The sequence below is a fragment of the Pelecanus crispus genome, chromosome Z (genome assembly GCF_030463565.1).
Source record: "Pelecanus crispus isolate bPelCri1 chromosome Z, bPelCri1.pri, whole genome shotgun sequence".
Lineage (NCBI taxonomy): Eukaryota > Metazoa > Chordata > Aves > Pelecaniformes > Pelecanidae > Pelecanus > Pelecanus crispus.
In genome coordinates this window covers 14,527,587-14,542,715 of record NC_134676.1, presented here as the reverse complement: position 1 = coordinate 14,542,715, position 15,129 = coordinate 14,527,587, and the positions used below count along the sequence as shown (strand labels likewise).

The window sequence follows — 15,129 nt, the reverse complement described above, 5'->3', positions numbered from 1 at the left end:
GTTTTGTCCTGTCTACTACAGATCTATTTTCAAAAGTGAGTTTTCTTCAAACTACTTTTGAATTAAGAGAATTCTGTAACAGATGTTCTCAGATCTAAGGGAAACGTTCTCCACTGTGGCCAATCAGTGTATTTATTGCCAATCACAAAATAGAAACTGATCTTTACAGGTGGAAGAAAGGGATAAAGGATTTTTTTCCTTCTACTACTTAAGTGTTTGTATTCACTCTAAACCAGAATTTAGAGGAAAATTATTTGACCAGACCATTCAGTTTAGGAAAATGTGATAACTGATGGACCTTTTTGAAAAAGCTATCACTGTTTGCATACATTTCACCTTTTAAGTGTGCTGCAGGTAGTGTAAATAACTCAAGCAGACTGAGTTAGCAGGACTGCAGACTACAAGGGGAAAATCAAAGTAGCCAAATACACTTTCAGAACTTGGTAAGTTCAGGAACTATCAGAATAAAGCTCTTAATGTCTAAAATAATCTGCAAAACTGGTCTAAAGGTAAAGATGCAAAAGACTAATCTTTCTTTAGAAGGTTGGCTGCGTAAAGACTAGGGTATTTCTATTTATTCCTAATCCATCGGTAACCACTTAAGGATGGTTTATGTGCCTCTGTCTAGTACACTAGTCAATATGCTGTTAAGATTACAAAAAAAAACACCCCAACCCACCAATGCCATTAACACTAATTCATGACTTCCTAGGACTTTACCACTGTGCTGGATCAGACATTTAGGTATTGAAAGTGTCCTTGAATACCTGCATAGACAAATTTACAGCAGAAACCCTGTTCCCTACTCTATTTATAGACATTTGTGTGCTGTAATGTTTTAATGGGGATTGATTAGTCTGATCAGGGTACATACCTCTTCAAGGTGCCTGTCATTCCTTATTATGAATGCTGAGACTAAAAGGCAATGTTTTCAGGCCCTACAGACCCAAAGTATGATCTTGTTTAGGGCCTAGTAAGAGATTTCAGTCAAATTCCTAATTTACTTAGCAAAATGGAAACCTGACCGTCTCATGAGTGGCCTCTACTGATTTAACCTGTATTTAATTGCACTTCTGTTGAAGCATTTACTGGTCAATGCTTGATTTAAATAACTAGGATGATTCAGAGATCTGTAATAAACAGTAAGCAGCTACCTTTTTTATTAAAGATTTGTAGAATCCTTTTTAAGGATCCTTCATTACAAAGGATTGCAGTACCACTTACCTGGTAGACAGTATTCTGTGACAGGACTGAGTATTGGTTTAACACTGCTTTAATCTGCCTGGACTGGCTGTGAACTCTGCACCTCTTCTACCTACTGAATCAAATCCATGATCTTTTCATTTTATGCCAGTCCACCTGTGTTCTGCTAAACTAGACCTGTCATTCTTTGCTTTTTTTAAAAAAAAGTGGTGTTTATACATTATGTAATAAAAATTAAAAACTTAATAGATACGTGAAGCTGTCCTGTGCCTTATTTCAACTCTGAAGCGTGTTTCATGTGCTCAGCTTCTTCTGACTTACTGTGTGGTTTGTTTTAAATAATGGTTTCTAAGCCTTCATGCTTTAGGTAAAATGCAGAGACTTATCTATGTAGTAGTTTCTGGTATGGATTGCTTGGACCTACCACATAACTTTTTTCAGTTAGGAAAGGGTCAGTGGTGCACCTCACCCAGAGAGCTTCCATTATGTGTCTACTACAGCTGCCATCATAACCAATAGACCTGTAATAGAAATGTTTGTCCTCTTCCAACACTAAACCTGGTACTTAAACCCAAACAAACCCACAGGTTCAAGACTATTCCTTCTAGCTAAAGCTGTACTACTATCCCAATTCTGTACAGGGTTTTAAAGCACAGTCTGCTGAATGCTAAATGCATTGGTGATAACCTGTCCTCTAAACCACCATTGTTTAGACACTGCTTGGACACATTTCTTTTTTTTTTTTTTTAAACCCATGACACAAAGTTGGTGGCAAGTCAGGGAAAGTGTTCTCCCATCCATCAGTCATTTTATACAATACAGCAATTCCTTAGATCTTTATTAAATTTGTATAGGGTTACATTGTGCATAGAGAGAAGAATTACAATAGTGCTGTGCTGCAAAGATTCAGTTTTTTTCTTGAAGTAATTTAAGGCATAAACCTAAGGCTGTAAACTGCAAAGCAGTAGAAAAATCCATTATCCTCCCAGCTTCCATCACTTCTCCACTACAGTTTTCACTAGGGATGTTGCCCATTAACTCCTTTGTAAAGGGCACAAGCCCATTAGTGACACCAAGTGTTACTTACACTCTCTTACATTTCATAAAACACAAACCAACTTAGGACAGATTAACAACATAATGCTGTACTGCTATACTACAGAAAGTAAAGTTAAATACCAGATTCTAGTACTCATAACATCTTTCCACAGTAATTAATCTGTTCTGTCCTACCAGGTATTCATTCCTGAACTCCTCAGATTCAGATGGGAAACACTATACCTATGCAACAGCCCAACAGTAATGCTATAAGGCTGACCTTAAACATCTATGAATAAATTCACCACCTGCTTACTGCATACATGGGAACAACAGCAGCATACTCATGCCCTACATGGGGTGGAAGTTTTGCCCTAGGATTTCTGAACTAACACACCTGCTGGAACATTCCAGGCTTATGCACGAGGACCCTGATGATAGACCCAGATCAAAGTTTTCTTTAAAGTCATTACCTGTCCCTATCCTTAGGTTTGGTTTTGGCTTTTTTTTTTGGTTTTGGGGATTTTTTGGACAGTTACTGAGCTTTTCATATGACTTTAAAAAAAAACCCACCAATACTAGGTAGTAGTGGTTAGTGTTACAGATACAAGTTAAATACTACAAACATAAGCTATTATAGAAGAGAAATTCACATGTCTTAATAACACCAAAGCATCTCTTCCTTTCAGTACTCTTATGCTGCAGTGCCAAGTTTTGGTCTGAGATCTAGAACCATTTGAGCCCTCCTCCTGCACGATTTATCAGTTGCAGTTGGAAGATCTGATTCCTTAAAGAAGTAAGAGAACATTAAGAAGTTTTATCTAAGATCAAGGTCACAGAAGCTACATTAAGGTCCTGTAATATTTAATCAGAAAACCTAGCCCCACAACATGAAACAACTCATAACCAGCATCTAGCTCTACAGATGCTTATTCTGATGGGGCTTTTCAGACTGTATTTTGCTAACAATGGAGAATACTAAAAACAGATGCTACCTTTGTGGCCTGGTAAAGAAAAGCTTCACTGTAGCTCCTTTATATTGCTTCTTAACTTGTAAAAGTATTGAGCTGTCTCTTAGCTGCTTTTGTGTAGATATCCCTTCCCATATTTACTGTTTTCAGGTTTGGTGAATTCAGACTCAGTCCTCTATCCCTCTCACAAACAGTGGGCAGCTTCTCATCTTATGGTACATCTTGTTCAATTATGGATTTGAATAGCTTTAATACCATTATTCATTTTGAGTTCCACAAACTTAGACAAAGACAACTCCTTAATAAGCCTTATTAAGATATCTAGCACCTCTACAAGTTGTTTTATGAGTTGTAGAGCTGGAAGAGTTAACCAAAAGCACCTTTAGAACACCTTACAGCAACAAAAGCTGCATAAGAACCTGCACCTGCATTATTAGTTACAATGATTGTTTCATAATTTTTTTTTTTAAAAAGCTCCCCTGTAAAAATAAGGACTTACAGAAAAATTCTCAATTGATCAGCAGATTTCTAAAGGCCTTAAGTAAAACAATACTGTAAAAATATTTATGAAACTACACTAAGGTGCAAGATCAAGTTAGAATGCTTTTTACAATAACAGTGCCATGATTAAAGGTGCTCCAGCACTCTGCTTCTTAAGGAGTTTCACTACATACAGTGCATCTGTCACATCCAGTACATGATCATACGTTATTAGGATTTCTCAGCATCAATCTGCATTTGATGCCCCAAATCTCATGGTTCTTTTTACTGCCAATAGTTGGTCTTGCGATACTTGTAAAGTATGAACAATTGATCTTCACCTCAGGAAGTGCTTCCCTGAGGACCTGTAGGGAGCTGTCAGTCACTATTCCAAATACCTGAAGAGTCTTTAATGTTGGAATTTCACCCAGTTCTCTAGAAAGAGAAAAATACAATGTTAATCATGAACCTGAAAACTTTTTTCTTTTTTTGTAGTCTGTACCCAAGCTAGGTAACTGCATTTCTACTAATTTTTTTTAGACATAAGTTAACTACTTAAGCTAAATTCCCCTTCCTACTTTTTAAAAAGCACATATTTAACTGAAACTAGGTCTGTGTACTGATAATTCAGGAAACCAGCTGAATAAATTCCTTCTTGCTGTTCTCTCCTTCTCTCTCACACAGAGTGAAAACAAACTGGTTCCTCCCCTTTCATCTCCCTGGACTTAAATATTTAGAACAAGTGGAAGGAACTGCCCCAGATGAAGTTTCAGGATGTGGCTCAGAGGAGACAAGCCCCTAGGTACTATCAGTCTCCAATTGTGTTACAATGTTTTGGTGAGTAGCCAGCCAGTCATCATGTGACCTGTGTATCTATAAGCAAATATTGGACAAAATCAAAAGGCAGAGACATACAGGCTATCATCATGACAGCACACGCTGCTATAAAAAAGGTTCCTCAGATTACCATTTTGATAGTCCTGTTCCTCTCAACCTCTTTGTTGTTGTTGACCATATCCATAGGACTGACATCCTTCCTGAGAGGATTAAGATGGATAGCTGCTATACTAATAAAAGGCAGTAAAAACCCACAAGCAAGTAACTCTAAGCTGTGTTTCAGTGGCAACCAAAAAGTGATACAGGTACACACAAAAGCAAAGGAATACAAACAGATTAGCTAGTACCATCAACAATGAATACCAGCAGTATAAAGCCATTAAGGGAAGACACGATGCATGCACTGAGCAGCAAGTTCCGTGAGTACAGACTGACATCATGGAAAGATTCTCTCAGATACCTTTGGTTCCAGTCTGAATTCTCAAAGGTACATGCTCTAGCATTCAGGTATTTTATCTCAGTTCCTTATTCCTAATTCCTCATACCAGTACATTTTTCAGAACAGTACTTGCAATCCTAAACCTAAATAAAGCAAGTTTAAATTAACTTGTCCTCTGCATGAACAGCAAATCGAAGCCATCTGGAGATTACTTACACTAAGGCAGCAGGTGATATCTGATAACATCGGCTAAGACACAGATGTTGTAGAAAGGGGAGTTGACGAAAATACTGGAAGCATTCAGACTTCAACATCACACTGTCACTGTACATGAGAGCACATGAAGTAAAGGTTTAAGTATAAGCCGTAGTAAATTTGGTATTTCTAAAATTCAGGCTGGGAAGTTTAATGAATATCAACTTCTTTTTCTACCACTGAAGTAATTTTGCTCATTACGGAAGTAACCCATTTCTAGTGTGTGTATGTTGTGGGGGAGGGATTTTGATTTTCCTTGAAGGGCAAGTGAAGCAGAAGCTTCTCTGCAGCCAGATATTTTGCAGCAGAACTCATGCCATGGAGAGGCAATGACTTTACACATCGAGATTTCATAATATTTTAACTGACCAGGTCAAAGCCAAAATACTTTTTTTTTTTAGTTCTATGGCCAAGTAACATTCATATCAGAGCTGAAATAAACCCTCTCTGGGATGCTGGACTCATAAACAGTATGCATTTAAATGCTTCCTTCCACTCTACCTATCAACTACATTCCCTTGTTAGTTAACAAATCCTCTGTGTATGTAACACTTATGCTGAGGTAACAAAGGAATCTTCAAGTTAGTTACCTGCTCCAGATTAGGTCATGCCAGATAGCAAGTCTTTTGTAGGTTTAGCACAGAAAGTAATTTCTGGTTGTGCAATCCTACACAATCATGCATTATTGCTATATCATTACAGCACCGCAATAGAATTGGCAGTCCCCTGAACCATAAGGATTTAAGGACTAGGTGCACAGGTCTTCTTACCTTAGATCTAAGTGGACAAGACGAGGACATCTTTCCACCAGTGTTTTAACATCTGAAAAGAGGTCACACAGAGTCAGTCCATCTTTCAGTAACAAGACGAATGTGCTTTATACAGCCTACTCACTTCCATATATGTTTATTTATATCTTCTTTTCACAACTGAAACACAACTTTTTAAAGAAGAGATAGGCAGACTATATGCGGTAGGTCTTAAGTGTCTACCAAGATACCTTACAGGAACTCTTCTTAATCCTCAGCAAAACACATCCATTTAGTCCAAAGAAGCGTCCCTAAAAGTCAACTGCGCCAGCATCTTAGCAAGTAAATCATTCAAATGCTGTACTGCTGTAGAAATCTATGACAGTCATGGTGAGATGCCTGAAACTCTTAGACGTAGTGAAAAAACCCCCAAAGATTTTCCACACATCAAAATACCCTTTCAGAGCACCAAGTTCTTTAGGCATCTCCATTTTTACCCACAAAAAGCTCTCTCCTCATGACAAAGTTATGGTTTTCCTGATTTAAACTGCAAATTCTTGAGACCATCTTTTCATTGTCTGCAAATAGCATAGAATCACCTGTGGCTCAGATATCACCTAAAAGGCCACTATTATTAGCTAGGTGCTAATCAACATGCAAGAGGATGTTGGTATTTCAGAATTCACATGCAAAAACTAAAGAAAACAACACCTAAGTTATGATGATTAGTGAACTATTAAAATCTTATGCCTTACAAAGTGCATTGAAACAGAGTAAAACTACTCAAAGTGTTTTGCAAACAGAAGAGCTCTGCCCATTGTCTCTAATGATCAGATCAACAGAAGATTCAAATTCCTGATTTGGAGATTATGTAGCATGTTTGTTTATGGGTTTTGGGCTGAGATAAAAAGACAACTGGTGTATTTCCCCACAAGGGAATGTATGCTGAGGTCTGCGTGACATTTAAACAGAAAAGAGAGGTCACAGTCTGGGGGTGTGTGACCTACCTGCTTGTCAGCCAAAGTCCTATCATCACATTTGCTCATTGAGAAAATTAATTTCTTTTTACCACCAAAGCCATTTCACACTTTATCTATGCTCTTGTCCATTTTGTTGTGCCCTCTCCCCAGATCTAGATTTCTCTGCATTTTCTATTACCCTGCAGTTTTACCCTCCTAGAACTATTAGCGAGTAAATAGTTGATTACTGAGATTATTTGCCTTCCAAATTAACTAGTATCTGTAGGACATCATGTCAGGCTGAAACTCAAGTAGTTACTATGACTGTTCTCTTTTGGAATGTGCCTTCTGCAGCCACAATAGATGCTGAAGAAGCTCCAAGAACAGTATCTGGAAGGCTAATTCACAGTTCACAGTGGAACATGGGATCCAGCGTACCCTGCTTCCAGGACATACTTCAGAAGTAAGGACCATACCTTTCAACTGAAGATGAAGTGAGCTTTCACCTGACTATCTTTAAATTCAGAAGACAAGTCATCTCACCCCTCTTGGCTGAGCCAGAGACATGGTAAGATTCTCTGACAGCAAGAAAATCAAGCTATACAGAGCACAAAATCAGTGTTAGTGCATGATCTTTCTATGTACACAGCAGATGCCAACCAGAAGAAAACATAAAGCCTGCTGCTTTATCCCACAGTGGTATAAACGTTTGCCATGCTGCTATTTACCTGGCATTTGTAGATTCTGTCTGTATCCACTTAAATTTAGCTGGCTTACTTTTGAAGTAAGATTATTGACTGCTGCTTTGACATGGGTGGCTGTGAAGTCACACCAGGACAAGTTCAGCTCCTCCAACCTACACACAAGTGAACAAAAGAGTTGTTTGGAAGAATGACTGAAATATAGTTTGAGTTCTGATATTATCTATTACAGTTGATACTTTTATGCAAAAACTTGTAACACACCTATGACCAACTTCCTGTATTCATGATGACAAATTTTGCTGTGACAGTAATTAAGCACTGGAGCAGGTTGCCCAGCAAGGCTGTGGAATCTGTTTTTGGAGGTTTTCAAGATCCAACCAGAGAAAGTCCTCATCAACCTGGCCAGTGCTGAATTCAGACCCTGCTCTGGGCAAGGGGTTACAGTGATATCCCAAGGCCACTTCAAACTGGAATGATTCAATAATATCTTAGGAAGTGAAATGGTTCTCCCCAGGGACTGCCATGGGGAGACACTGTCTTTTCATCTCACTTCTGGGTTTGTGACCTGAATCTGTTACTACAGAACAGATGTTCACATTGAGAGGAAAAAAGGTTATCCATTTGGATCAATTGGTCATCTGACTGATGTTAATAATTAGCATAAAATACTTCATAGTTTTATTTAAGCGTTGGCCATACTGTGACCTTAACTCTTTTTTACATGGTTGACTACCTATAGCCTCTCACCATTTGGGGCTGGGACAAAGTGTTCGTTTTGTGTGCAGGTTGTTGTAGATGTAACCAGAGGACAAAGACACAGTGAACAGCACAACTAGAACATTTAGCTGGCAATCTCTATGTAAAGGGAAAAACACTTAAATTGCCACTAGCATTCCTAGGATCAGGTTTGCCATCTGCTATTCACTGTGCACTGTACAGATTCCCATTCTCTAAAGAGCTCATCATCCAAGTAATCAGACCAAGCAATAGAAAGCATTATCTACATATAAGAGGCAGAGAAAGATTAAGGTTTTGTCTGTCCACTAACTTGCAGTTTGATTAAAAACATGCTTTTGCAGAAGCAAAGATTAAGTAGATTGTCCAGCATCTCACAGGAAGTCAACAGAAAGATCAGGATATAAATCCCAGACTGACTGGGGCTCAGTTCAGTGACTCCCTGCCAACAGATGGTTTAATCACTGGAGCTGTCAATCTGAACACAGTGCTTCATAAAGTAGAAGGTTATTGAAGGATTATTCTATCATGGATGGAAAGGCACAATGTTTTCTGCCATTCATGCTGTACTCTGATTGCAAAGGGAGCTCTGGGACTCCACTTTTCAGTTTCAAAACACACTTCCACTTTGTGAGGATTACATACTGCTTTCATTAAGAAAATCAATAATGATAATCAAAGGAACATAAATGGGATTTACCCACCAACAAGACTTCCTTTAAGAATGATTAAGGAAACTCATGAAAAACTACTGAAGTACATCTTTGCTATTAAAGAAGAAAATAGCTTGATGGAAAGAAACTATCTGACTGTTCAGCTAATTATCAACCGTTAGGCATTTAGGAACAGAAACAAGCTCATAAAAAAAAATTAGAGACAAGTACAATAGGGATGCCTCTGGAAAAAAATAAAAAGGATTCTTTTTCTCAGGAATAGCAATAAGCAAGAAGAGCAAAAACTATTTTTGTCTTACGCAGAACAGTAGCTCAACATCAGCTCCAAGGCTTCTGCAGAAAACCCTGAGCACCCACTGAGATTTAGTCGCAGCAAACTGGGGTTCTGAGCAATGCTCCTGTAGAGAACAAAAAAGAAAAGTCTGATAAAATTTAAATGTTGGAACATTGCTTGAATTGCTAGCATATGTGATTATTTTTAAGAGCTAAGATAGCAGGCACAGACTAATTCTTTAAACATGCAGCACTGCATCTTTAGTAAACTGACCAACCTAAGAGTCATAAGGATCCCAACTCTGTACTTGCTGCATCACAGCACAACTTCAAAAAGGATATTTACCTGACATTCCTGACAAGCCTGCATATTTATAAGCTGCTAAATTTAAAAGGAAACAACCTATTTTCACCTTCTCCTGTTGTATGCAATTAAAAACACACCATGGCTTATTAGAGATGGCTATACCTCTACAAAAGACAAAGCAATCATCCTATTTCTGAAGTCACCCCTCTGCAAGATGGAGGTTATTCCAGAACAAAACACATGTCCAAATACCATCTCCCTGAATGCATTTGTTTGCAAGACTAGCTGGCAAAACCTGGAAAAACCCTTACACCCAATATCTACATTTGTACACAAGGCAACAAAATTCCATCATCAGTGCCTAATTAGTACCCAATTTTCAGATACTTCTTATCTGGTATCAAAAGCCAAACTATATTGTTTTATTTGTGCTCTGGGTGCCCCCCCCCCCCCCAGTGTGAGGAAGGCATCAGAAAGCTCAAAAGTAGAAAGCAGGACACCTAGAGTCTCTGCCATCTGACCTATGGTCCCCGGCACCTTCACAATCACCTGATATAATTGAACAGGATGTTGACTGCACACCCATTACTGTCTTTCCAGTTTAACAAACAACAGTTCATCTACTTGACAGAATCTGTGATTTTCCAGGCACACAGAGTGAAGTTCAACTAAGAAGTGAGAAATAGTGCAGAAGCACAACAAGCATCTGGTGGGAGAGCTGCTGAGACCCCTTAAAATAGAAAAGAACCTGTATGCCAAACACAAAGTGCTCTTGGGAGCACAGAAATGGGAAGATAAGAGTAGCTCTGGTGTATAGTTTGGCTGTGGGAACAGCCAACAGGCACATAAACAGTAGAGAGATAAGCAGTTTCTCCAGGCTCCCACTACTCTAGGGAATTTAAAAACAGCCACCAAGAAGCGCTCCTCCAGAGGGGTGTTTTCTCCTCACCTAATCTCTTGGAGGATAGAGAGGAAAGAGGCAGCCTAAAACCGGCCATTTCAAAAGACTCCCACAAACAACTAATTCTCAACTGCATTCTTCTGCTAGCCTGCACAAAATGATAGCGCCAGAAGGCTATTTACTTAATGTTTACTTAATATTCCTAAACATGTCACTCACTCCATGATGTCGTCAGAAAGCACTAGTCCCTCCAAGCTGAGGTTCTGCAGCTTGTCACACAGGCAAAGAATACTCTGGAGGTCTGCAACAGACACTGTGCAGTTTGACAAATCCATATATTGAACTCTGAGAGGTCTAAAAAAGGAGAAAGGCAGATTACTAAAATTGCATTAAAACCTGCTCCACAAATTCCCCATACCATAAATATACCCCATACACTAAACTGTGCAAAGCTTGCCAAAAATAATTATTTTAAGTATTTAGCTGCATGCTGGACATACTGCTAAGCTCACTGGGCCTACTGCTAAGCTACCAGCCAAAATTGCAGAACTCTTATCTTCAAGGCATTTACAGGAATTGTCATAACACCTGAAAGTCTATTCCACTGGAGTTAAGTAATTTTTTTGAGCTTCCCATATAAAAAATGCTGGAGATGCTGACAATTCTTGGTTCTACAAGATATAAATTGCAAGTGGATGATAGTGCTTGATACTTTCAAAAAAAGTCACATTAACTTAGTTTTAAATAACTGACAGGTGAATGCAGATGCTCTTATTTCAACACATGCCTAACCATTGATCAGCTCTTCCACACTCCAGAGACAGCACAAACGCTACTGCTGGTGAAGACCTTAAAACCAAAAATACACAGAGAAACTGAGTATTTGAGACATGGTCTCAGGATCCAGAATATGCAGAAAAAGCCTTACTTGCTTGTTTTAAACAACGGGTTCCCAATACAAGATCTTGGGCAGCGGAATATAGTAACACCTGCAGGCAGCAACTGTCCAATTACTCCTGGCAGCAGATTTCTACCGGTCAGATCAAGAGACTGCCAGAGAGAGTCATCAAACCTAAGGCACAGAATTTTACTAGTTAGTGAGTTAGAAAGGGTCAGGACTATGAGTACAACCACAGAAAGTTTTCAGAGACACAAAAGACTGAGAGGAGTGAAAGCTATTTAATAGAATTTACTAATGTTAAAATATGTGAGCCAACTTTTGATTGTACATACATATGTATAACCCACATACAGCATAAATTGAATTGTACATGAATAAACAAGATAAAAACCAGGTCACTTAACAGTCTATGGAAGCAAAGGTTAAGAAAATTAGTACTAAATGATGAGAAGTAATACTTACGAAAGACAATGCCATCTCTTACAAACCAGGGAAGTTTTTAGCAAGTCATGTAGGGGCAAATATGAAAAGATTGCCAGAAGCAGTTCATCTGGAAGTGCACCCCAAGAAGTACCTTTAGGAAGAGAACAAATGTGTTCTGGTTAAAGCCGTTTCATTTTTGCCTGCTGATCAGATGCCTTGTTTGGCTTTGTTGTTACAAGCACCTCTACAGTCTCTCTCTAGGCTATACAGACATCAGCCCACTACTCACACCCCTCTCAGCTCTTCACTGGAGGAAGATACTATTACCATCTTTGCCTAGGTATGACTGGCAAAGGCAAAGCTTTCCGTAACATCAACTTAGTATACATATTAAGCTGTGGAAAAACAATTCCCTGAAAAAAAACGACAGTTGCCTTTATTCACATACTCATTTTGGAAACAAGAGCATCTCAGTTACTTCCTTTGTATTTTAAGGCTTGTATGGTTCTCTTCCCCTCCTCCACCCCCATCCCCAGCTGACATGCCCACCCTTCCTATATGTCAGGCTCCCCGAAGGGAGCCCAAGGTGAGCTATACTTTTGCACGGTACACAGAGAAAAGCAGGTGCTGCAAGCTGCTCCTTAAAACATGGATGCTCACTACCACCCCCCCAAGAATTATGTGAAAGGATGTGATGCAATCTCAACTTCTCACAAGTACATACAGGACTCCAGAAGCTGTTGCCATTCACAAGGGAGATTCCTGGGTGATGGTGCTCAAGAACAGCTGCCTATGACCCAGCACTCCATCTTATTTAAAAGCAGGATTGTCTGAGGGTATTCCCACCTTTCATATGACAGCCTAGTGTCTGGAGAGAGCTGTTTCTTTATTTTGCATTCCATACTCACTGCAGACTGAAAACATATTTTGATACCAAGGAAAGGAAGCCAGCATGCTATAACTCCTTCTTCAGTGCTGCAGCTCCTCAGGGTACAGCCCTGCTCTTTCCCTGCCAGTCCCTTTCCAGCCCAGGTGCCTTATGTCCTTTGCTGCACCTTCCCTGTAGCTCTCCGGCAGTGTCCCTTGCATTGCTCACAGCTCAGCTCCAACAGCAGCAGGGATGCTGCCCCTCTGGCATACCTCACCCTGCACTGTAAGAGATATGGAACTGGATCCCTTTGGTCTCGAGGACCAAATATCTTACTACTTAGATGCCCAAGTAAAAAAAAAAAAAAAACCACACACACCACAAGTCCCCCCAGGTTTCAAAATTATATCAGGGACAGCAGCACCAATAGTCCATATTCATCTGGCAGCCACAGCTGTATTTTGTGAGAAGCCTGGCCCCGCTTGGTATGTGGCAAAACATCTCCGGGAACAGGTCTCTTGGGCAGAGCAACAGACACAGCTCAGGGCCCTGCTTGTGCCAAGGTGCCAGCCAAGTCCCACGCAGCAAGAGCAGACAGACACAGGGACACGCAGCACAAACCCCTGGTATACAGACCGGGGCTGGCAGGGCTAGGCAGGAGCCAACCATGGCTTATGTGGACCACGGTTCTGGAGCCAGACGCACCACTTTCGTTTAAAGGCTTACATAAAACAGGACTTAGCCTGAAAAACAGAAGATCTAAAAGCGATATTCTGCTGGGAAAAAGCAAAAAAAAAAAAAGCAAAGAAAGTACTAATGACTTGTGATGCCCACTCTCCATCTCTATGGAAAGGCAAACTAAACCTGGACCAGGGTGACAGTACCTGACTCGGACTCTGTGAACAGCCGAGGCCGGCGCACAATGAGAAAGTCCTTTTCCTTCACCTTCTGCCGTTTTTGAGGAGGACATAACGATGACGACAGCACGTCCTGTGGTGTGTTTTCATTGCCTATCTTGTCCATCCTAAGGACAGACGCCCCCATACCCGAGACAAACTCTGAGGTCTTGCTGGAGTCCCGGTCCCAGCTGAAGCTGGCGGAAACATTACTGCTGGAGGATGGAATCTCCTGGAGGTGTTTTCTGCAGGGACAGGAAAGCCCACAGGGTCTAAAGGTACGGCCAGACTGACACCACACGCAAGACGGGGCTCCCCGTACAGCCGCGCCTCAGTCACGCATAACCCACATCCCCGTGCAGGGCAGTAACTTGCGTTAGAACTGCGGGCGCCGGGACCACAAGCAGCGGCGGCAGGTGCTCGGCGAGGCAGATTCGCACCCGCGGCGCTCCGGGGACCCAGCGCACCCCGCTGCCGGATGGGGCCGGAGGGCGAGCGGGGCGGGAGGAGCCGGCGGAGGGGCGCGGCGGGCCCGCGCAGCGCCGGGGATGCGGGCGGGAAGGGCCGGGGGACCCCGCGCTGAGGGGCGCGGGGCCGCCGTTGGGCTCCGGCTGCGCACCTCGGCGCGCGGGGCCGCCGTTGGGCTCCGGCTGCGCACCTCGGCGCGCGGGGCCGCCGTTGGGCTCCGGCTGCGCACCTCGGCGCGCGGGGCCGCCCTGCGGGGTGCACGGAAGCGGGGCGGGGGGGGGGGACGGTTCCGCCAACGGCTGCCGCCCGCCGCGGCGCGGGAGAGGAGCGGTCCGGGCACCCCCGCACGCTGCACCCTCCCGCCAGCCTTACACACGCCTGGGGCCCACGCACGCCCCGCACCCAGGCACCTGGGGGACCCACGAACACCCCCCACCCCCGCGAACGCTCAGGGGGAGCTCAGGGACCCACGCACGCTCCCCCAGCACCCGCGCACCCTCCCGACTCCCGCGGTTCCCACCCACGTCCCTGCACCCCCGGGCAGAGTGGGGAGCCCGTGCGCGCCCCCCGCGAGAGCTCCACGCACAGCCCCGGCACCACGCGGCCAGCCCTCCCACCCGACCCGCGGAGCCGACGCTCTGGGAAGCGGCCGGCGCTGCCCCGGCGCGGCGGAGCCCGCCTGTACCTGTGCATGGCGGCGCAGGCGAGCGCACTGCGGGGAGCTCCGCGCGCCGCGCTTTTCAGGACCGCGCCGCCCGGCCGCGCCCGCGGGGCGTCCCCCGCCGGCCGGAAGCCGCTGGGCGCCCGCCGCAAAGCCTGCCGGGAGTTGTAGTCCGCCGCCCGCGCACTTGGCACACGCTCGCCTTACCCTCGCCTCCGCCTCGGCGCGGCGGGGCCGTACCCACAGTGCCTTGCGCCCGCCTCCGGGGCGGGGGCGATGATGACGATGACGACGTCAGCGCCGCGGGGGGTGGCGGGCCGTTGGCGAGGGGCAGATGCCGGCGGTGGCGGCCCCGGTTACCCTGACGGGGAAGGAGCCGGGCGCGGC

At 43.2% G+C, this 15,129-nt stretch overlaps 1 protein-coding gene across 1 annotated transcript; it reads right to left on the bottom strand.

Moving 5' to 3' along the window:
• Positions 1-2,035: 2,035 nt before the first annotated feature.
• Positions 2,036-14,804, bottom strand: SKP2 (S-phase kinase associated protein 2). Its single transcript, XM_075726216.1, has 10 exons — positions 14,767-14,804; positions 13,602-13,858; positions 11,889-12,000; positions 11,454-11,597; positions 10,745-10,879; positions 9,344-9,442; positions 7,660-7,787; positions 5,994-6,045; positions 5,185-5,292; positions 2,036-4,127 (listed from the first exon to the last, which is right to left on the bottom strand). The coding sequence occupies exons 1-10, from the start codon at positions 14,772-14,774 to the stop codon at positions 3,914-3,916; spliced, it is 1,257 nt and encodes a 418-aa protein (XP_075582331.1). The 5' UTR covers positions 14,775-14,804; the 3' UTR covers positions 2,036-3,913.
• Positions 14,805-15,129: the final 325 nt, after the last annotated feature.

Bases quoted from the DNA above. Each gene is read 5' to 3' on its own strand.
- SKP2 (XM_075726216.1), bottom strand. The intron at 7,788-9,343 runs GTAAGACAAAAA...ACTTGTGTGTAG, and splicing joins ATGTTGAGCTACTGTTCTGC to GTTGGAGGAGCTGAACTTGT. The intron at 5,293-5,993 runs GTAAGAAGACCT...TCTCATGTACAG, and splicing joins CTTGTCCACTTAGATCTAAG to TGACAGTGTGATGTTGAAGT.